General features: G+C 35.6%; 2 protein-coding genes across 5 annotated transcripts in view; both read left to right on the plus strand.

Annotated features, from left to right (window-relative positions):
* The first annotated feature begins 3989 nt into the window (after window positions 1-3989).
* LOC139122859 (coiled-coil domain-containing protein 200-like) lies at window positions 3990-13252 on the plus strand. Of its 3 annotated transcripts, none has more exons than XM_070688673.1 (3): window positions 3990-4236; window positions 8442-8590; window positions 10644-13252. In XM_070688673.1, the coding sequence occupies exons 1-3, from the start codon at window positions 4144-4146 to the stop codon at window positions 10828-10830; spliced, it is 429 nt and encodes a 142-aa protein (XP_070544774.1). In that variant the 5' UTR covers window positions 3990-4143; the 3' UTR covers window positions 10831-13252. The 3 variants fall into 3 exon arrangements, with proteins under 3 accessions (XP_070544774.1, XP_070544775.1, XP_070544773.1); XM_070688674.1 differs by having other exon boundaries at window positions 4010-4236; window positions 9558-13252; XM_070688672.1 differs by having other exon boundaries at window positions 4010-4236; window positions 10090-13252.
* Window positions 13253-18251: 4999 nt separating this feature from the next.
* Window positions 18252-22374, plus strand: part of LOC139122860 (cyclin-dependent kinase-like 2) — a 38158-nt gene continuing 34035 nt past the window's right edge. Inside the window, exons 1-2 of one of the 2 annotated variants that reach the window (XM_070688676.1) lie at window positions 18252-18883; window positions 21131-21318. In XM_070688676.1, the coding sequence (XP_070544777.1) occupies window positions 18877-18883; window positions 21131-21318 (195 nt within the window). In that variant the 5' untranslated portion in view covers window positions 18252-18876. The remainder of the gene's footprint in view (window positions 18884-21130; window positions 21319-22374) is intronic. The other variant, XM_070688677.1, reaches the window with a different exon arrangement.

The following is a 22374-nucleotide window of genomic DNA, read 5'->3' on the forward strand; positions in this document are numbered from 1 at the left end:
TGATTTGGCATTATCATACATATTATAAATAACATTCAAGACTTTACCATTTATATCATGACTTATAAGCTTTTTCCAAAGGGAAGTTCTATCAATAAGGTCAAACGCTTTTTTATAGTCGATAAAAGCACAGAAAATTCGTTTGTGTCGAGATAAATATAAGTCAATAATGCTATGAAGGACAAAGATATGATCCATTGTGCTGTAACCCTCCCGAAAACCAGCTTGTTCTTCGCCCAGCATGCCAGTGCTCCCAACATACCAACTTAAACGAGCATTTATAACAGAGGTAAACAATTTCCCATGACAGCTCAGCAGAATTATGCCTCGGTAGTTGTCGGGGTCATCAATTGACCCTTTGTTTTTATACAAGGGTTTTATGATACCAATACACCAATCATTAGGAACAAAACCGGTATCCAAAACCACATTAAACAAATCAACTATAATCTCACGTACGTTATCAGGGCTGTTTTTGATAAACTCATTGATAATGTTGTCTCAGCCACAACTCTTATTATTCTTCAACTTTCGTACTTGTTTCATTAGTTCTTCAACTGTTATGGAGTTATTAATGAAAGTATTTATAGAATGATTTAGGACCTAGTGTCATAAGCTTTTTTTCGGGGGCATCCATAGGATTGTTCTTCTGACTTAAATTTCTGAAATGTTGAACAAAAGAAGACATAGGCACATTTCCAGAACCTCCATTTTTGTTTTCCACTCTATTGATAATATTCCAATAATCTTTAGAATTCTCCCTTTTCAAATTTCTCAATTTAGTATGCAAATCATGGTAGTAATTTTTAAACTTCTGCTTGATCAACTTCTTGTAAGCTTTGTTCATCTGCCTAATTTCAATTTGGGCTTCAGGGGTTTTCATTTTTTTCAGTCTATTCTTGTTTCTTATATACTATGTTCTTCACAAGATTTGTCAAACCAAGGTTTACTACGGTGGGTTTTACGTGGCCGTTTCCCAACAGGAGTGTTTTTTGTGATGCCAACAGACATAGAAGTACTAATAAAAATGTTACAAAGGTCAGATGTCAAGGAATCTACATCACCTTGTTGTAAACTGCATACATTTAGTGTGTTAAGCCTCATTTTTAAATTGTTAATTGCTTGTATATGGTCACTGAACACTTCTTTGAAATCACCAGCCAATTCGGCCTGCCATTTTGTTTTAAGGTGCTTCTTACATGTTCCTTTGGGAGGCTCAAAAATAGGATCAAACTGAGAATTCTCTATAGAAGGTTTTTGAATACGCTCTATGTCTGTTCTAATGCTTAAATTCATTGGGCAATGCACATCTGAGAGACAGCTATCAAACGAATCAATTTCGAAATGAGAGATTAGTGGGAAAACACTAGGTGAAGCTATAGCATAATCAACTGTACTGGAACCATTTGGTTTAAAACATGTAAAATTGCCAACAGAATGGTCAGTCCCTAACCTTCCATTGATGATTTTCAGATTGAGGCCTTTACATATCTCTAACAAATTACGACCATTATTATTCATGGTTTTATCAAGATTATACCTTTTTCTTTCTTTCTTTTTTTTTTTTTTTACATGTGCATCTTTTTTTTTTTTGAAAAAGATAAATTTATTTCAACATAGTCACAAATAAAACAAATCTACATAACTGTGAATGCATTAAAATTACAATGCGTCTTGTTTGAAAAAAACAAACAAACAAATAATTAGCTGCTTAATTAAAAAGATCATCATATGAATGCATTCAGGATGCATTCTTCTCCTTCAAGTCTTACAAGGCTTGAAAACTTTGTGATAAAATCCTCACTTTTGTTCATCATCTTATAAGTGAAATACAATGTGTACATCCATGAGGAGAGATGACATTTCAATTATACCTTTTTCTTTTTCTTTTTTTTTTTTTTTTTTTTTTGAAAAAGATAAATTTATTTCAACATAGTCACAAATAAAACAAATCTACATAACTGTGAATGCGTTAAAATTACAATGCGTCTTGTGTGAAAAAACAAATAATTAGCTGTTTGATTACAAAGATCATCATATGAATGCATTCAGGATGCATTCTTCTCCTTCCAGTCTTACAAGGCTTGAAAACTTTGTGATAAAATCCTCAGTTTTGTTCATCATCTTATAAATGAAATACAATGTATTCATCCATGAGGAGAGATGACATTTCAATTGCATGACATAGGATTGAAGGGAAACTTTAATCCCATCAAGAGTAACCGAATTTCGAATATTCCAAACTGTATATTTACAAAGGAAAGTAATACAGTAAATAATGTCAGATGTTGCATTATTATCATTTTCGATTCCTGCAATTGCTAATCTTTTGATATTGATATTATTATCAAAGTTGTGGTTTCTGACAAAGAAAGAAATACATTTCTGCCAGATTTCTTTAACATATTTACACTCAAATAAGATGTGTTCCAGTGTTTCTTCTTGGCCACAAATATGGCATTTCCCATCACTTAAATTGAAAGTTTTGGCCAAGCTTCCTGTGACTAGGCCTCGATGGAAAATCTTCCAATTTAAATCATTTACTGAATTGCTGACAATTTCTGTTGAATTAAGACGGCTGAATAGAGTAGCTTTGTAACTGTCAGTAAGACTTAGATTCTCAGCCCATTTTGACCAATCTGACCTCTGACTGCATGCCATTTCTTATCAACTAATTTCCAATAAAGTGACTTGGTTTTGACCTCACTTTTTGTCAGACCATAATTCTCTAAGTCTAAGATATCATAGTTTTCTTCATTTTGGATGTTTGAAGAAATGATTTGTTTCCAGGAATCTGGAATAGCATTGAGGAGTGTTTCATACTCTGTTTTGATTTCCTCTTGCACATGTCTATTTGTACCTCCTCTAATTTTTGCAATTATTTCCCATTGTTGAAGCCAGTCATTTCTGTCATCATTCCAAATGTCCCTAAGCCTTAAAATTCCACTCTTTGACCATTTGTCATAAAAGAGGACACTTCCTTCATTCTTAATATTGTCGTTATACCACAGAACTTCTCTAAGAAGATTCTGTTTTGATGTTGGCAGATTCACTCTTGTAAGTCTAAGTGACTTCCAGGTATTTAACATATCCCCATACACCATTGGGGTTCGTTTGTTGTTGACTTTGAAATTGAGATGCAGGTAGTGATAATCACTATTAAGTTTATTGTCATAACTCGCTATGAAATATTTTGATAAGCTGGCCCATTTAGGGGTCCCCTTATCTGGATTTTTCTCAAATAGTTTCATAAGCCACTTTAATTGGAGTGCATTAATTTTTTCTTCAATGTCGACAACTTTTTTGCCACAGTCATCATATCTTTGAATGAAAATACCCCTTTTATAACTTCTCGTTTACCTCTCCAAATAAATTTCCATAATTTACTATTGCTTCATTAATAATTTCCTTAGGTACGTGATCAAATGATGCCAGGTACCATAATTTTGATGCAGCCAGCATATTAGCTACTATTGCTCTGCCTTTAAACGACAGATTTCTAGTATTCCAGATCTTAAGGCAATTCGTAAATTTTTCCATCACTGTTTTCCAGTTTTCTCTAGATGTGTTACTGTTTCCAAACCCAACTCCCAAGATCTGTAAAACCTTGTTTGAGAAATCGATCCCTTCCACTGAATCAGTGCGGTTTTTAAAACTCCCAGCCCATAAACCTTTGGATTTCTTTTTGTTCAGCTTTGCACCTGTTGCTTTTTCATATTGTTAAACATTTTCAATGACTGAGTAATGCTTTTCAAATTTCTCAAGTAAAGAGTCGTATCATCTGCAAAACTCTTAATTTTTTCCTCTTGTTTGTCTGGTAGTATGAATCCTGATATGCTGTCATCTTTACGAATATTTTCGGCTAGCACTTCTGCTGCCATGATATACAGTAACGGTGATAAGGGGCATATACCTTTCTACAGTAATGCCTAGTACTGGGCGCCCTCATCGGTTGTTGTAGCAACTGGTCACCATGCGCATGCGTCATTATTACAAGGTTGTTGCCATAGTGTCACTATCAGCTAGTCGGCGTTTCAGCCACACAGCGGACCCGAACGAAAGCGTGCAGTTTGTGTTGTTCAACACAGTTTTCGGTTTTTCAAACCTAATCTCGTTTCAGGAAACCTTCTAAAGTATACGAAGATGAGTCAAAGTGCATACCACTGGGAAGCCAGGCGAAAACAGAGGATAATCGACCGTAGGCAAGTGGCACTCGCGAGGTTACAGGAGGCACAAGTAAGTTAGCAACTTGGTTTACCCAGTCCAGTGTACGTGTGCATCGGCGTAGCGCGCAGTCATATCACCAACTCTGCTTTTATTGGTTATTACTTGGTCCTGCATGTCAACATTGGCTGTTCGCTTGACATAAAAACGATACAAGTAAAAGCGTATCGAAAATACAAAGTAATGATTGTGTTACACTTAATTCCCCTTGTCATTTTCTTCCTTTATATCAGCTATTTGACGGGTTAATGCTTGGCACAACAGGTGTCAAAATCCTCATAGTTCAACGCAACGTCAGCCAGGGCTGTCGTCAAATTAACCATTGGAATTAATCATGCTCGTCATTTCTATAGTTCCCATGGTGACCCCAATAACGCGATATTTACTCCGTGACAAATTACTTGAAGTGGCAATTTTCCCCATTAATGACTGTGTTTTTTTCACAATTGAACGCGTGCCGGCAAGTGTTGTTTTGATGACATCGACCGAAGGGGTCAATCCATCCGCTACTATTCTTGGTCAAACAAAAATGGACCTACAATAATATCGTATATAATTTTTCTCTTTTTCTGAATTCACCAATGATTTTAAATATAGTGTTATTTCGCCACACTCTTTTTTTTTCCTTGCAATGTTCGTGTTTTTTTTATGTACGCCACCACGGTTATGAATTTTTAATTTGAACACTTCCCATTTATTGCTAAGGAAACCAGCCTCCCTGCAGGACAAGATTGACACTGAAGTGGTGCAAAAACTGGACTTTGAATTTTTAAAAATTGTCATAGAACCGAGATCTTAACTACGACGCTATGAAAGTGAGAAAATGCTACTGTTGTCAGTCTGGTTTCCCAGAGTAAACTTGTCAGGATTTTAAGTCGGCATTCATTGGTATTAGATATTAGATGAGGTTGTACTAGGTTTGAGCTGGACGATCAAATCTACCACCGGTTCAGTGCTGTCAGGGGTTTCCATCTGTCTTGAGAGAAGTTGTTTACTTTCATCATATCACCCTTGAATCAGAACGTATACTTTTTGTGATGTTGTTACATCTCTGTCCTGGAGGTCAAGACACCTGTTGATTCCTCTCTGTGTTGACAGACATGCATATAAAACGTCCCCCACTCTCCCTCTCTCTCTCTCTCTCTCTCTCTCTCTCCCTCTCTCTCTCTCTCTCTCTCTCTCCATCAAAATGTACGAAGTCTTTAACTTTGACAGCAATTCCATTTTCAATGAGGTGAAAGCTTTGCACGTAACAATCTACTTATCCGCAACACATTGAAAACCAGCCAAGCATGGCTGAATATTTCAAGTGACCGGTAATCCCGCAACACAATACCTTCATTTGGTTCAAAGGAAGCCAAATAAACACTTCTAACAGTACTAGTGAACATAAACATCATATAACTTCAGAGGAAATGAACAAAATACACAAGAATAAGTCATTTAACATCTTTTTTCATTTCACTTTGGCAACTTATTAATGGGAATGACCTTTTGATACATTTTAATCAAACATTCCTGCCTCCATGATTCAAATAAGTTTTTAATTCTTGATAATTTCCAAATACAGGAAACTTATGTGACTCAATGCCTCGCTCACACACATACCCATCCACATATATGTGTGCAAAGGCTGCTTAAAGTTAACAAACTAATTAAATTTATCATTTGTCTTGAATTACTAGAGAGACTGAACAAGTAAACCATTGATTGACACATACTCACTGCCAACTAACAGGGACATTGCATTTGGCGAATTGTCAATGTCCTCTGTTCCACCATTAGGAACATCACATATTCTTCTCAAGTACCTCTGCAACATCGTTTGACTAATTGTCGTCATGGCTATCATTAGCTTGTCTTGAGGTGCATTTTACAAACAAATAAATAAATGAATAAATAAATAATCAGCAGTTGAGCTAATTTTGATTCTACAACAGCTTAAAAAAAATCAACATAAGTAAGACGCATGCTCAACTTGTACGCTTCCCACCCTGTCTTTGGAATTTGGAAATTTAGAATCTTTCACAAACAATTGAGTTAAACCAAAAAGTAGTTGAGAGAAGGTAAAATTCATTAACATCGATGAAAATGTAAAAATTCAAATTAAATTCTAGTACATCCACAGCAATAACTCTAACAGTGTTGCTCAGAAATGGAAAATGAAGTTGACATAGTCCCTGTGTCAATATTTGCAAAAGCTCAGCAAAGTGCAGGGCTGAGTGTTGTTCGACTGTCGAAAATATTTGCTCGATAAAGTAGCTATGTCTGAAATGAACATAATTTGTCTTTATTGACTTTAGACTTCTCTAACAAGGTAGTGTGATATAGAAGGAACTCGGCTGTTAACCCTTTTAGTGCCAAAGTCAAAGTCTGTCGCCTTCATCATATGAAAACCAGTCAATATTTTCCTAATTTTGGCTAAAGTTTTTATAAAAATCTGTAGCCAATGAAATGTTATGTCCGTTTAGTCTAAAATTATATAAAAAATTGCATAAAAGTTCAAGAAATTGGTAAAATGTTGCACCAAAATTTTTGGCGGGAAAAATTACAGCGCTGAAAGGGTTAAGGTAGTATGCACTTTGAAAGTGAAAGACTTACTTTTTTGCTCAAATTTTCCTCAGGAAAACTTTTAAGCCATATTCATAAACCAAATCAACAATAAAAATCAGGGGTCATCATGCAAATTTTAGTATTACCTGACATTACCAATATTTGAAATTCAAAATGGCTGCCATCCGCTGTGTTAACTCTATAGCAAAAAATAAAATTCTTGATTTTCAATAAACTAAGACGGTGACAATTCCACAAGTGGTACTAGATAAGAAAAGAATTCTAAAAGTTTGGGTGTCCAAATAACTGTCCCCAAGGCGCATTCTACCTAAAAAGCTTTCATTACTATAATTTGTGCTTCACAGCCCATACATGGCAATTTTGAAGATGTCAGTAACCTTAGAAAACATGAACTTGACAGCACAAAACAACTGTACCTACAGTGTTTCCGTATCTCCCATAAATGGTTTCAGTTGAACTCTTTAACTTTCTGCAAATGGGATAAGGAGATTGTTGTATCATAGAAGCATTGTATTTAATCATAGCTTGCGTGATCACCAGCACTGGTATCATTTTTGGGCTATTCAAATGTTAATAGTTTTTTGTAGGTATAGCTGTTTGCATGTTTAATATTCTTAATCAATAGAATTATTCTGTTTGAGGTTTAGAAATCTCATCAATTAATGAAAAAATTTCTCTGGAAAGGAAATTAGGCAGTCTACAACTTTATTAGGTGTGCCGTAGATTTGACTGCATGTTTGTGTGGCTGTTTGTTTGATTCCAACGTTCCCGATCTTTCAAAAGTTATACTGCAAAAATGTTGGAATTTTCAAAAGATAGTACAATCCTCAAAACTGAAAGCTTGTTTAACTCTTGGCTCAAACTTTCCCAAAGGAAAAGTATTGTGATATGTTGACAGTCTGAATATGTGTCCCGTAGGTGCATCCTACCATATAGATAACATACATGTCAGTGTACATTGATGTGAATTGTCTGTTACTCAATACCAGTCATAGGAATAATGCATTCAATATTTCAGCTGTTGTATTGATTTTCTCCTATTATGTGTGCCTGTTTCAGTCAAAAGAGTATGTTTTATGATTTAGTTATCACTGATCCAGAATATAACCCTTGTTTGTTTTGAACTCAAAACTACATTTGATTTCAAAATAAGGGCGTAGGTCCTAGTTTTTAATCTTGATCAAATCATGATATAATTTGAAAGTGCTCCATTTGTCACTATTTATTAATGTTTATATGATTTTGCTTTTTTGAACTATGGTACACTCTTGCATCACTCTTGAACATAAATAATGTTCTTTTCACTTGCAGTTTGATTTTAAATTTGCACAGTTTATTTCAATTTCCATCTCTGACAAAAGTGTCATCTTCATACGTAGTGATGAATTCAACCTCTGTCATCGCCCAGTTTCTCTTAGTACACTGTCTTTGATAAACAGGGACCAAACTTTTGACAGAGAAGGAATAGCTGCATCTTCAATGGTGACAAAAGCCACATGAATTTTGAAAGAAAGTGAAAATTTTAATGAGAATTTGAATTACCGGTACATCAAATTTGACCTAGCTAAGTACAAGTAGGTTATTTTTTTTTGACTGTTGTAAATAAATCTGGCTTTACCGATGTGGTGTTTCCATTCTTCCAGGCTCAAGAAGAGGCACGCCTGGCTGAACTGGCGGCAAAAGAAGAGCGTGAACGACGAGAGCAGGAAGAAGCAAGGAGGAAGGAACTCGAACAACATCTACGTACTCGCAACAAGGGTGACATGAAGAAATCTGTCCATAATCGAGAAAGGTAGTGTAAATTTTAAAAAATAATTTTGTTGAAGATTTCACAAACTAAAGGTTTTACGTCGAGTGTGAATAGTCACTGCCTCTGCTTACCTCACCTGTAATATTGCATTTTTTATCCAAAAAAGGCTGTTAAAGGTAATGCTTTTGCAACCTTGTGCTCATCTGTTTTGTGAGAAACCCTGCACAACGGCACCATTTGCATATTTTCATCACTCAGCTTTCAACATTGTAATTTATATGTAATTATCATGCACCATATATCTTAATTTCACACATGTTGCATAAAGATTATAAAATTTCACGTTTTCCATCCCTAGTATAATGTGAAGAGGTAAGGTGTTGTGTTTGTGTTAGTAGTCGGGAAAGGTGGCCAAAATCTGTAGCACCAAATTTATTTTTAAATTTTTTCAAAAATGTTGTGTCTTGTTATCATAGTTTAATGGTGTTAGACATAATCTGTGCTTCTGTTAAATTGACTAATTGCTAAATTGACTTGATTATAATTTTTTGTTGATAATATTTAAATCACAAGCACTTGAAAAACTTTCTGTACGTTAATATGATCTTTTTGGCAAATTGATATCAAAGTGGGTTTGAAGTGTGAGAACTCGGAATAAAAATTGAACTTTCAACTGAAGACTAATTGTAGAACACATGCTCGTCCTCTGGCATTGAACTTGACACAACATTCTGATAGAGTTTAGTGTGTCCTATCATTTGAAATTTACAATTTGAAATGAACAAGCTGGATTTGCCAATAAATATGCAACATTTACATGGACATTGTACCTCTGATTAAAGAATATTTTTTTGGATCAAGAAAGAAACTGAAACTACTCCATGGTATTCTATTTCAAATTTTGATTGCGATACATCATTTTCGCCCACACTTTTTCACCCTCACACTACCCCGGTCATTTCATAAGTCATGCTGTTCCCTGCCTCTTGTCTGTCATTCCTCTCCTTAGGTTAGAGGGAGTCCATTTTTACCAACAAGGACATAGAACACGCAAGATCAAATTGTAGATCGACAACTCAACCAAGCTTTTAGGAAATGTCGAAGACCGACCAAGACAAATGTAGACGTTGAAAGGCAGAACCAAACAAACCAAATAAAAAAAAACAAATAAAAATAACTTTTAACTTGGAAGTGTCTCAAGATACCACTTCCTCCTTTTATAAATTCATCGGTATCCGGGCATCAAGTCTGTTGAGAACTGTTCCTCACGACATCTCAAGGATATTTAATTTGACTGATTCGAGAATAATCTCACAACATCTCAGCAACAATTGGCATTTTATTGGCTTAAAGCTAATGTTGATTTTAATAAAATTCAAGAAAAGGTAGTTTTAGATCAATATATGTATAGATTAGTCCTGCTTTAGTCTCAAATGTAGTTTTTTTTTTCACCATTCTTGCTCGTAATAATCTCTGGCCTTGCCAGGGATGTACTGAATCAAGGTGTTCTTGTTTCTTTGCATGGCTCAACTCATTGTCAGGATAAAGGCACAGCGCCTGATGCAGGAACACACCTGGCGTGATGAACGCGTCGGCAAAATGAACAAAGCCAAAAAGAACGAAGTCTTGCAAGACGTTCTTCGCGACCACCGTGCCAAGGAAAAATTGCTCCGAGATCATGGCGTGTTCAATGGACCCCATACTTATGCTAAATCCCCTAAAATGGCACAATACTAAATTTTTTTTTTAATTTTTTTTTTTCATTTTCCCCTCTCCCCCTGAAAATTGCACCATGAATGTCCAGTAACCTTAGAGCTTGAGGACGCATTCATTTTAGTATTGTGTTTTGTAACAAGAATTTGATAATACCCTATAATATTTATATTTTACCCTTTTTTGCCATAAGAACAACCTGGTTATCAAAACTCAAGACAAAACTCAGAAATACAGAATATATGCTCAGTGGGATTTCTGGGTCATACCATTTCCTTGCGGGTGGGTGCCAGTTACTGCCTGGCGCCGCCCATAACTTTCAGAACACTTGTTCAAATCCAACTCCGAGTACATACATCTCTGTACGTCTCTAATCTTCCAGGGAGATAGCACGGTTGCTGAGAGAGCGTACATGGCACAATGAGATAATTAAACGAATGGAGGACGAAGACGGCAACAAGGTCAAAAACCTTCTGATGAAAGATCACAGCCAGAAGGAGAAAGTCTTGCGTGATCATGGACTCTATCGCGGACACCCCTCCTATTGTATTGATCCGGAATATGCCTAATTCATAAAAAAAAACAACTAAAATGAGTCTGCCAAAGTTTCCATGGGAACACATCGGTTGTGTTTTGATGATTTTAACAAAAGGAAAAATATTCAAGTAGCTAGCTTTCTCATCCCCAGTGCTGCCAATATCGTAAACTTGTCGATCGAGTAGACAAGCAAAGTGAATTACATGATAGTGGGAGTATCTAGGGATGATAAGGCTGACACAGGTCATCCATTCGATGGAAAAATAGTCAGAACTTGATCTTTAACCTAATTCTTTCAGGCCTTAACTTCAAACCAACCCATCCATTTGAATGGCTTGATCATCCACTGAGATAACAAGATTTGCAAATTAGCTGATATCACAGGAGTCTATTTTCAAGAGATATGTTGACAGTGTTGTTCGTTCGGAACAGAAGAAAGGTGACATACGCATGGAAACTTTGGCAAACTCCAGCAACGGTGAACATATACAAAATACACACTTAGATGTTTCGCACCATTGTAAGAATGAAGAAAAGGCACCCTGTATCTACAGCAAATTTGCACCAAATTTTGATGCATGTTGATATTTTGGATGTTACACATGTTTGAAAAAAAAAACCCTATTGATGCTTCATTGAATGGTACACACAAATATCATGGAAGGGTTCATTTGTAATTGACAACAGAAAGTTGTGAAATCAGCCGATATAATTGAGCAGTGGTATTATGTATTACTGAAAACATGAATCTTTCAAAGCTCTCAAATTACATAGTCCTGGAAAGTTGTTTGAAATGAACAATTTTTCAAGAAGAACAGAAGATATTTACAACTCTGAATGAATTGAATGCAAGTGCTGAATTTCTTGTTGCTGGTAATTATGTACAAGAAATGACATAAATTGTAGGAGATTCTAAAGCAGTCAATATTCCAATGAAAAAAATCATACAAAACTGAAAAAATCAGCTTCAATCATGATAATTTGCAATAAATCTTTCCATCTTTTCTATCTTTCACTCCTTGAAATATTTCTCACTGATGTGTAACTTTGTGATGTTGACTTTTTCTTTGCCTCGTACCTCTTTCTGTTTCACTTGGTTCAGTCGATTGTTTTCAACAATGTGGGCTGATCTACATACACACAATTAGGTGTGAAAGGACTAAGGCTTTTCAGAGCATGAGCGTTGATGCAGCAAGGAAAATAAGATCAATAATTCGATGAAGAATTACCATAGGGCTCCACTGAAAATTAACGAATGAATTAATTTATGATACATAAATTTATGAATAAATTATCCTGTCCAATCAGAACTATTGAAACTTTTTGATCATTTGCATACCTCACGAATATTAATTTTACATTGGTTGCTGTGGTTTCCAAATACAAAAGTTTGCAATTTCTATAGGTTGACATCAGTGTATTGTGAAATATATTTTCCTCATTTGTAGAATTTGAAATTGTTAACACAGTTTGCTGAGATCATGGATATCATGAAGAAATTTGAAAAAAAATCAAGCCTGTTTAAGTCAGAAACTGCTTTCTCCAAGTTTGCTATGTACAGAGTGGTTCATAATTTGGCCCTCTTTTCCTTTCAAGAGTTTGCAAATTTCAAGTTGATGAGTCATTAAGTTGTGTAATACTTGTTCTTTTGCCTCTCTACCATATATTTTACATCACATTTGAATATGTTAATCAGGTAGTAATGTACATTTTAACTCTTGTTTACGAGGTCCCACTGTCAGGACCATTTTACCTTGATCTTTGTGGAATTGTTTCACAAACAACTTCACTTGCATTTCATTCTGAGTATTTTTTGAGCTCATGCAGCTTACAGATCATCGTGTTGGAATATTTTGAGATTTTTGAGAAGCAAGTGCCAATATTAGTAAAAACAGTATTGGCTGTAAGATGGCCAAAGATATGAAATACACAGGAGAAAACACAAAACTGGTGATGAACCCAACGATTATAAAATGAAAGTTGATTAGAAATATATTTTATATCTCACTGCCTATAATAGTTACAATGGAAATGTGCACAATGTTGCTTTCTTCTTCCGTCCATCTACAAAATATTTTGGCACCTATGCAATTATAGTAATTTCTGATTTTGTATATGACAGTATTATGCATTTCTTCTATTTCTGAGTGTCATTCCGTCCATTAAGCCCATGAACGACATTTTGGAGAACGTATACTTGGATTGTTCAATACACGAGTGGCGTATAGGAACTTTACCCAACAGCTCACAGTTTGGGAATTGGGCACATTACAGCGCCCTCTAGTGGTATGATTTGGCTTTGTACAAAATGGGGCTTTCACTCAAATCGCCTCAGCCAGTTATTTTTTGAGGTTTTTCTTGGTTTTTACAAGAGTGCTGTGTTATTGTAATGGCTTTAACTCAAGTATTTTTGTTGGTTTGGTTTGATCGAAATAAAATACACCCCAAAACCAATCAGTGTGGGTCTTTTCATTTCATATGCATCTTGGATTGCTACAATTAATATTACATAAATTGTGTTTGGTCATAAGGTTAAGGGCTAATAGCTTCAACTTCAGTGCTTTTTATCTTCAAAACTTAATTTTTTATTGTTAACCACGGTTTCTTTTTCTGCTCCCTGAAGCATGTTTATATCCCCAGTATTCATATTGTCAGCTCGGCCTATACATGTCTAAACCTAGTCCAGACTAGAATTAAGTACAAACAATAAAAGAGTACTCCACACATATAGACACTGTTTATAAGATAAATGTTTGGTGTTTCAACATGCTTTAGGGCCTAGAACAAGAACTTGCAATTGTTATAGAAAACAAACACAGTGAAAAAACTCATGGAAAAGTTACAGTTAGTGGCCCTTTAAGGTAGTATGGACCTAAAAAGTAAAAGACTTAAACTTTCACTCAAAGTCTTACAAGGAATCTTTCAACCATTCACTTTGAAAATCAAGAATAAAATTTGGGGTCACCGTGCAAATTGTTGTACTCTTGAAACAAAGTATCCATGATTTACCGATATTTGAAATTCAAAATGGCTGCAATCCCTGTGTTAACTATATAGAGAAAACCAAAATTTTTGACCAGGACAATGAAAGTTTTTCTTACTCAAAGGGCTTCAAAGTGAATCCCACAAAATGCAGATGAGATGAGAATTGAAAAAGTTTGAGAGTTCAATATCTGTCCCTGAGGCACATTCTTTAAAACCAAGAAAGCAGTAATTATTTATTGAGAGATTACACAGAGTTTTGTGCAAGGCGATTTTGTGGGGGTGACCACCCCTCTGTTTTTCAAGCAAACTATTAATCTTTACAAAAGCATTTTTAAGTAAATTGGCTACCTAGGTTTTTGAGAATGATGATTTTTTTTAAAGAAACGGTATGGGCCGGATGATGATCAAACAAATGATATGAAAAGGAAAAATGCTCAAACTGTATGATTTATGAGGTGTGCTAAAGTACAAAAAGAAAGACATCTGTATGAATCAGGATAATTTGTTTGACACAATATTTTTTCTACACTTACTGATATAATATTGCTTGAAAAATCAGATTACAAAACCTGGTTACCCCCCCCCCCCCCCCCCCCCAAATAAGAATCGGGAAACCTTTTCAGTTAAGGTAGTATGCAACTCCAAAAATAAAGACTTGGAACTTTTGCTGTCATTTTCCTCAAGGAATCTTTCAACTATGCTCTTTCAAAATCAAAAAAATAAAATGGGGTCACCATGCAAATTTTGGTACTAGAGAAACAAATTACTAAAGATTTACTGATATTAGAAATTCAAAATGGCCGTCATCCCTGTGTTAACTCTATGGAAAAATAAAATTTTCAATTTTCAAAAAAAACTAAGACAATCAAAATTGTTCTTACACCAAGAGCTTTAAAATGAGCCCCCACAAGTGGTAGATCAGAAAAGAATTATAAAAATTTGAGAGTCCAAATAGCTGTCCCCGAGGTGCATTCTACCTAAAATAAAACCCACAATACCTATTACTAGGTATAGGCACAAAATGATATGAGGGGTGGTACAGTAGGCACATTATTTTCCCGATGTATCAATAAGTGGCTTCCCAGCAATAACAGCTAAACACGTATCCAAGAAGGTTTTATTTATATCTATATACACTTGTAATTGGCTGTTTTGGAATATTACAAATCAAGCTATGATACCTTCCATTGTGTTCCTCCTATGCCCAAAAGTTGCAAATGCCATCAAGTTCAATATCGGGATTCATTCCCATGGCATTGAGTATTTAAATTGCCCTGAAAAGTTTAGGGAAACCCAAAATGTTAATCTGATTCTTGACTGTAGCTCACCAGAAGTTTTCTGTTGCAATTACCACAACGTTATACTTTGTGAGCAGAACAGAAGATATCAGGTATAAAAATACTTTAAAATTTTTTTTCAGCAAATGAACTTTTTGGAATTAAGAGCGCCCTCTATTGCCTTCTCCAAAGATGTCCCACCAGTTGCAAAACTATCAAGACAAGTTGATTTGTAGAAAGTCATTTGTATCTTTTAAGTAATATTTTGATTGATACATACATACATACATACATACAATACATAGCAATGCATTACACACATTATAACAGATATTATCATGTTCAATAAATTGCAGTGAATAAGAAGGAATGATATTTCAAAGTTTGAAAAAAATTCCTTAGTGAGGGGGACAAAAGAAAACCAACAGTATTTCTAGTCTCAGTGCCGCTGTCTTTCATTTTCCTTTCATGATTCGAGTTTAGAACTTAAGCCTTTCACCCCATTTCCCTCTCTAAAGGTGTAACTCTACCATCGAAAACAATAGAATTGGTTCAAACCATGGTGATGAATGGGTTATAAGCTATGCCATGCTGTTGTGTTCAGCAACCAACTTTTACAAGAAATATACATGCATTGGTAAATTTGAATGATCACATCATATTTCAGGATGCTCCCCATCCCTAAATAAGGCCACCAATGTACAATACCTTGACCCTTATGCAACAATACTATATCATATATCCCTACCAACACTGCAGTAGAATCTGTAGTCTATGGAGCAATTATGTAATAAAACCTCTGTGTAGTTCTGATGTGTGCTTGGGATTGTATTTTTCAAAATGGCGGTTAAAAGTAAATTTGCCTCAGCTGTTTATTACACTGATCAATACAGTAAAATACACTTATTAATTATATTCCATGCATTATCAAAGGAGTTAATTGACTATCCTAATTACTAGTAATTTATTGATAAACGCATTAATAATTAAAACAGCAAACCGTTTAAAATAATTAAAGCAAAAGTGTTGAGACTTTTAAGTATGCAAATGTACTTTCAGTTTCTTGACAACAAACCCTGTATTAAACTGTTTAACCCTTTGAGTGCTGTAATTTTTTTCCCTCTAAAATTATAGTGCAACATTTTACTAATTTACATGATTTTTTCTGTAATTATTTTGATAATTTTTGACTGAATGGACATCGTTTTACATTGCTACAGTTTTGATCAAATTTTTTTGGGGAAAAATATATAAAAAAATTTGGCTGGGTTACATTTTATTAAGGTGACAAAAATTGGCTTTGGTACTCAAAGGATTAAATACACTAGACTTTACAGAGAAGTTAAACTTTGTCAGGAAATTGATCATCTCAGGGTTTTAAGGTCAAAAGATGGCCATAAAGAAGCATAATTAAAATCATAGCCAAGAACTTAGTTGGTTGCATCATTCGGAGCAATGACAATTGAAAGTGTCAAATGGCAGCACTTTAAGGCTGATTCAGATGCTCATCCAGATAATAATCAAATTTGTTGCAATTCTAAAAAAGCAACTGCCAGTATAGCCTGCAATGAATCATTGGAAATGAATATGACCTTGTTGTGTGTAAAATTTATTTAAATTACAAACCCGGAGGAACAAATTTTGCCCCAGGGGGCTATCATTTTAAAATATCTATTTGATTGAATGGGTGACTCTTTGACTATTGAAAACTGCATTGTCATTAACTGCACCATAAAATTGTTTACATTGTCATTATGCAACATAGCATGGGTCCTGAAGTCAACAATGTAACAATTTGCCATGTATGTGTCATTAGAAACTAGAATGAAACACAAAGCAATTTGCATTTGCCAGATATATCATCACAGGACAATAGAAGTAATTTGAATTTTCAAATATGCTGATAATTATACCAACCATCTATTGATAAGACAGGTATGAAACTATAAATCTAATATTTGACAAAATGGTCATGTGGTCTTAACACACTGTTGTGTATACTGAGTGTCTGCAGGTTTCATTATATATCATTACAGTAAATTAAAGCAGTTACTTATCAAAACAATATTTTGCCAAAACTTTTACTTTTCCTCAAAATGTTGCTGCAAAAACAATGTGGCTTTGCTTTGTCCTTAAAGTGTGTCCTTGTAACACACATTTTTTTAGTCCATCTGAACACTTTTAATGCTTTTAATGGGCGTTTGAATTTTTTCTCTTTCATATCCTCATTAAAATTATTTGTTTCAAAGTAAGATAGCAATATGATGAAAAAGAGGATGTTTGTAAACAGCCAGCACATAGGTAGTTCCACTTCAACATTCATAGCGTACTCAAGTGTTTACAAAATGCGGCCAAAAATAAAATAAATACGATACTGTTTGACGAAAAGGTTACTTGACTTTTGCCAATTTGAAAGGCTTGAACTCAATCAAAAGATTTATTGATTAAAAATATTGTCTTTTCTCTCTCATTGCAGAGTTCGACATTTCAATTTCCTGTGTCAAAGGCGAGTTGACATGAAGCAAACCTCAACTCGTTCCTGTATTTTCACAACGCTGTCATTAGAAAGTAATTCACACTTTACTGTCTAGACAAGCTAGGCCTACGGGCGCGGGCACAAGCCGCAAAAGTGAGATCTCAATGCGAGAACACCTGTAATCTTAACGTTCTGCGTCGTTGTGGGTGTATCACTGTACACCACAGTCGTCGGCACACGGAAGTGCTAGTTCCGTGTAACAATTTTTGTCTGTTAATACCACTTTTTTTACAGTATGCCCTAAAACAACTGATACTACAATTACTGACCTATGTGAAGTACAGGTGGCATATTGATAGAGAAACAGGACATTGAAAAAACAATATTTTGCTACGCTTTTGAAACACACGCCTGAGCAGTCAGTGTCTAAAATCGGCCACCGGCTGTTCAGCCAAATAGTAAACATCGATGTTCTAGTTTACCACAAACACGGACACCCCACTGTAAGTGTTACTACCACCTGCAAATTCTCGGATACTTTGGCAATTTTACTATACATTCACAATATTTTGGTATTTTGCGCCACCTTAATCTCACATTACAACATTCGTTCATCATATTTTTCTTAATACAATTTTATTTTGGTAAATATTTGTTGATAAAATTATTGAGTATCAGGGGTGTCGATAACTGCTGGCACGGCACTATTGACGCCAGTTTCCTATGGATACAACACGTCATGTGTAATGTATGCAAAGGAACCAGCACAGTCTTGAAGTGTACAAAGCGACCATCGCGAAAGATTTGTGTTCGATTATTCCATGGACTTCGTGTGCAAGATATTACTCCAGTTGAGAGATTTACGGGTATTTGACGACAAGGGAATGTAACTGCTTTCCTACAAAACGGATACTTGAGGCAGACAGAGCAGATCTCGCCGAATGTGTTACTCTGCACTTATGCAACGCTGAACGTAACTGTCGACTAGCTACGTGCGGAAGACACTGGGGCGAAGATTTTACGACCGTACGTGTATCAAGGCTGTTGTTCATTAAGTGTCGGCAATCACCGGCTGTGTTTGTTTTGTTAGCGCAGGGAAGACGTCAAACGATTGTCGTTTTATAGAAAGTCAGAGACACGACATCGGTTGATGTAAAAGACGCCAGGCGCGTGACTCACGAAAGTTACTGTGCCCCATTGCTCACCGCCGCGTACCGGTCAAAAAATATCGACATTTACAGGGGAAGCGGATTTCCCACCACAGCCAGTCCGTCTCTCACGACACTGTACGCACCATGCCAATTTTTATATATAATTGTACGATCAAAAGAACATAACAAATGTCGGGTAAGTATCACTTGTAAATACATGAACCTACGAGAGATAGAGTCAATGGGAAACGATAGCTTGATGCGAGAACATGATTTGTTCATGTTAAACTTTTCGTAGTCGACTGTGTGCATCTTACAACCAAACAATTTAAATTTGTAGGTTGAATAATTATGGGTGCATGCGTACCGCTGATGCTTGTCAATTGTGACTTGCCGTTAAGCCTCAAATATACCTGTAGTTATAGTTATTCAAACGTAAGTTGACCGCCATAGGAGAGCAGTTTTGTAATTGTCGCATGTCTTTCACTACGTTGCTACTACAACTTGTTTTGTCCGCGTGAAAAACAAATTCAAGATTTAAAAACAAATACGAAAATAACTAATTGACCGGTGAAACAATCTGTTGTTGGAAGTAACAGTTTCTTTTTTGCCGAAGAATATTTTCCCGCCAATGACTTTACTAGGCATAGACTAGGATATCTTTTAGTGAGCCGCAGGGCCAAATGTAGGCCAAAATTTTAAACGACCCTATTGAGTTATCGTCTGGCCATTGTGCCAACACAGGTTGTCAACAATGTATTTGCACATAAACGACCATGCTGAGTTGGTCTGCCATCCCACCAGTGGTATGTTTGTGAAAGGCGTATCAATTTGTGCATTCTTCCCTTGTCAAATTGACATTTTAAAGATCCCTTGAAAACTACGGATAAACTGATTGTGAAAAAACTAATTCGCTATTATTCGTTTGAAAGCCATATTGGGTTTATGTATCTTCGTGTAATGGCAAGAGCGAAGGACAAGCCTTGAAAAAGTCTGGGGGGTGTTCAGGGCATTCGGGTCAACCCCACAGGCAGATCTGCAATCATATCTGTCTACGGACTGACATACATATTGGTGAAACATATTTAAGTTGATGTCAAAGTGAATTGTTCAGAATTCGATGTTATCCAGGAACTGCATATTCCGGCATCTTACCCAATTGTTGTTGTTGTTGTTCCATGGGATCCCCATTTGAAATATTTTCACCATCTTTTAGGAAACGTTTCCCCAAATCATGATTTACGCCACACAATCACCATATTTTAAAGCCTCTTTGGACAAAATTGAAGAAAAGCTTTGATTTGTTCTGGCCAGATTTCAGTAAATTTACATCAATTAATTTTAGAATTTGCAGGTGACATATTAGGTAGCATATGAATATTTCAAGATCAAAGGGGAAATTATACTTCATCATGTAAAGCTGACTTTTAATTAGTATTGTAATTGTGTGATTATCAAATCTTTTTGCTATTTTGTGAATGAAGCAGCTCTGAAATTTTTTTGAATTGTAGACAATATACACTTCCTGGTCTAATCGGTAGAAGTGGATGTCGTGTACGCAGTTTTATTCACAATGGGACAGCTAAAACTAGAAATTACATCATTTGGTGCACAATTGCAATTGTAAGATAAAATGCAATGATGTTGATTACTGTATTGTTTACCTTGTCTGAACACTAATCAGTCTGGTAAATGTAAATTTTGAAATAATCCAATGAACAGGAAATAATTGTAGAGAGCCATTTTGATTTATATTCACGAAAGATTCTACCAAAGCATATCGGTACTGTGTTTTGATATTTTTGGTCAGAAGTTCAAGGTAGTGACAATGAAACATGGACTTTTGATGTCAGGAAGCGTGTGGGGTCAGCGTATCGCAGATTTATTTATTACCTGTAGCTCTGCGTTGGTAGGTCCCTGAACCAAAGAATTTAGCCAAGTCATTAATCAAAAAGTGTTGGAGTAATAACCACTGTGGGCTGTATGGGGTAATCTACTTGGTTGCTGTCAGCAAGATGTGGTTTGCTCAAACCCAAAGACAAATATTTGACATCACCTCCAGTTATGTAGTCTGGAGCTGAACAGATGAGTAAGCTGACAGATTACCAGAGGGGTAATTGCTTGAGAATCGTTGACATTGTATCACTTTCCCACAGTTCTTTTCAGGAAATTTCCACCCATGTTTGCTTGCTATTGAATTTTGTTTCTATGTTGATATAAGCAGAATGTACCTGTAAGCAAATCTGAGAGTTGCAAAATTTGGCAAAAACACTGATACACTCAACAACATTCTCGTACAGATGTTTGCAATGTGTTGTTGAACTTCTGGGCTGATGCAATTCCTGGATAGCCCAGATACACAGATGCTATGGATTTTCGATGATGTTAAATGATGTTAGTTTTGGAACCATCACTTACAGCGCTTTTGTCTTTTCCTTTTCAGGGTCTAAAAAGGGTATCATGATGGACAAATATGAGAACTTGGGTTTGGTTGGGGAGGGTAGTTATGGGATGGTGTTAAAATGCAAACATAAAGAAACCAATCAAGTAGTGGCTATAAAAAAGTTTCTGGAGAGTGAAGAGGACAAAATGGTGAAGAAAATAGCCATGCGAGAAGTTAGAATGTTAAAGGTAAGTTGATGTTGTTTATGTATGAATGTTTTGTATTGGCATGTAATAGGTATGGTATGGTATCCCATCTTTTTCATAGATAAAGTTCACTGTGTTTTTTTCTTTAATGTTGAACGTGAAAAAATCTGTGGAAATGAACATGTTTCAATATGCGGGTAGTCAATTTCATATGTCATAGACTCCGAAAGTTTTTGCTGTGACCAATGACAAAAAGTATGACCCAGGAAAATTTTGAGAAATTTCAAAATTGAAGCAAAGGATTCAGAAATCTCAACCTTTTCACCACGGTGGTTTGGCCCCATTTCATTGTAATCAATGGTGATTGTGGACCTGTTTATGGGGCATTAGGGGTGAACAGGTTGAAATGTAGAGGGTAAATTGATTCAGATTGTTTCATCATCACAGGGTATCTTGCACACTTTTTCTTGTACAGTATATACATTTGTTTGATCACATCAGAAAAATAAAAGGTACAGTATTTGCCAAAATGTTTGTATGTGAAAGGAACTGTCAAGGACCCATGAAACGGTCTGTCCTTTGTCTTTTATGGATTTTAATCACATTGTGGGAGATGTTCCTGATGGTATTTTGATCAAGAACTGTTGCATGAACTGTTGCAATTTTATGGATTACACTTCAGAAAGACTGTTTTTTGTCACCATTTCTAGCACCAGCTAAGACTTGGCTGGCAGTACTGGACTGTATTGCAGGAGGCAGTGGTCCCTTTTCATATTCAAAGTCGTGATAGCGGACTTTAAACAAAACTGAAATTGTTCTCAAAACAAGCTGAGGTTGTTATACAAACAGAGACCCTGGCCCATTGTCACCATGGTTTGAAATTTATTTGTATACAAGTACATGTGTATTTAAACATCGGGCAATCTTCTGAATCTTTGGAAAGACGAAAAAGTTGACTGTCCAAACTTTAGGAACATGTCAGTTTTACACTTTTATTCGTCAATTATCCTACAAATGCGCTCAATAAATGACCTGAGAGATCCTAACATTTGTGTATAAGACCATTTTATGGGCCCTGTAAAGACTGATCTAATATTG

The sequence above is a fragment of the Ptychodera flava genome, chromosome 22 (assembly GCF_041260155.1).
Source record: "Ptychodera flava strain L36383 chromosome 22, AS_Pfla_20210202, whole genome shotgun sequence".
Classification (NCBI taxonomy): Eukaryota; Metazoa; Hemichordata; class Enteropneusta; family Ptychoderidae; genus Ptychodera; species Ptychodera flava.

What these genes read in the sequence shown, in the direction of transcription:
- LOC139122859 (XM_070688672.1), top strand. Translation starts at nt 4,144, where the DNA reads ATGAGTCAAAGTGCATACCACTGGGAAGCCAGGCGAAAACAGAGGATA. An exon ending in CGAGGTTACAGGAGGCACAA is followed by an intron (nt 4,237 to 8,441) that starts GTAAGTTAGCAA and finishes CCATTCTTCCAG; the next exon opens with GCTCAAGAAGAGGCACGCCT. An exon ending in TCTGTCCATAATCGAGAAAG is followed by an intron (nt 8,591 to 10,089) that starts GTAGTGTAAATT and finishes ACTCATTGTCAG; the next exon opens with GATAAAGGCACAGCGCCTGA.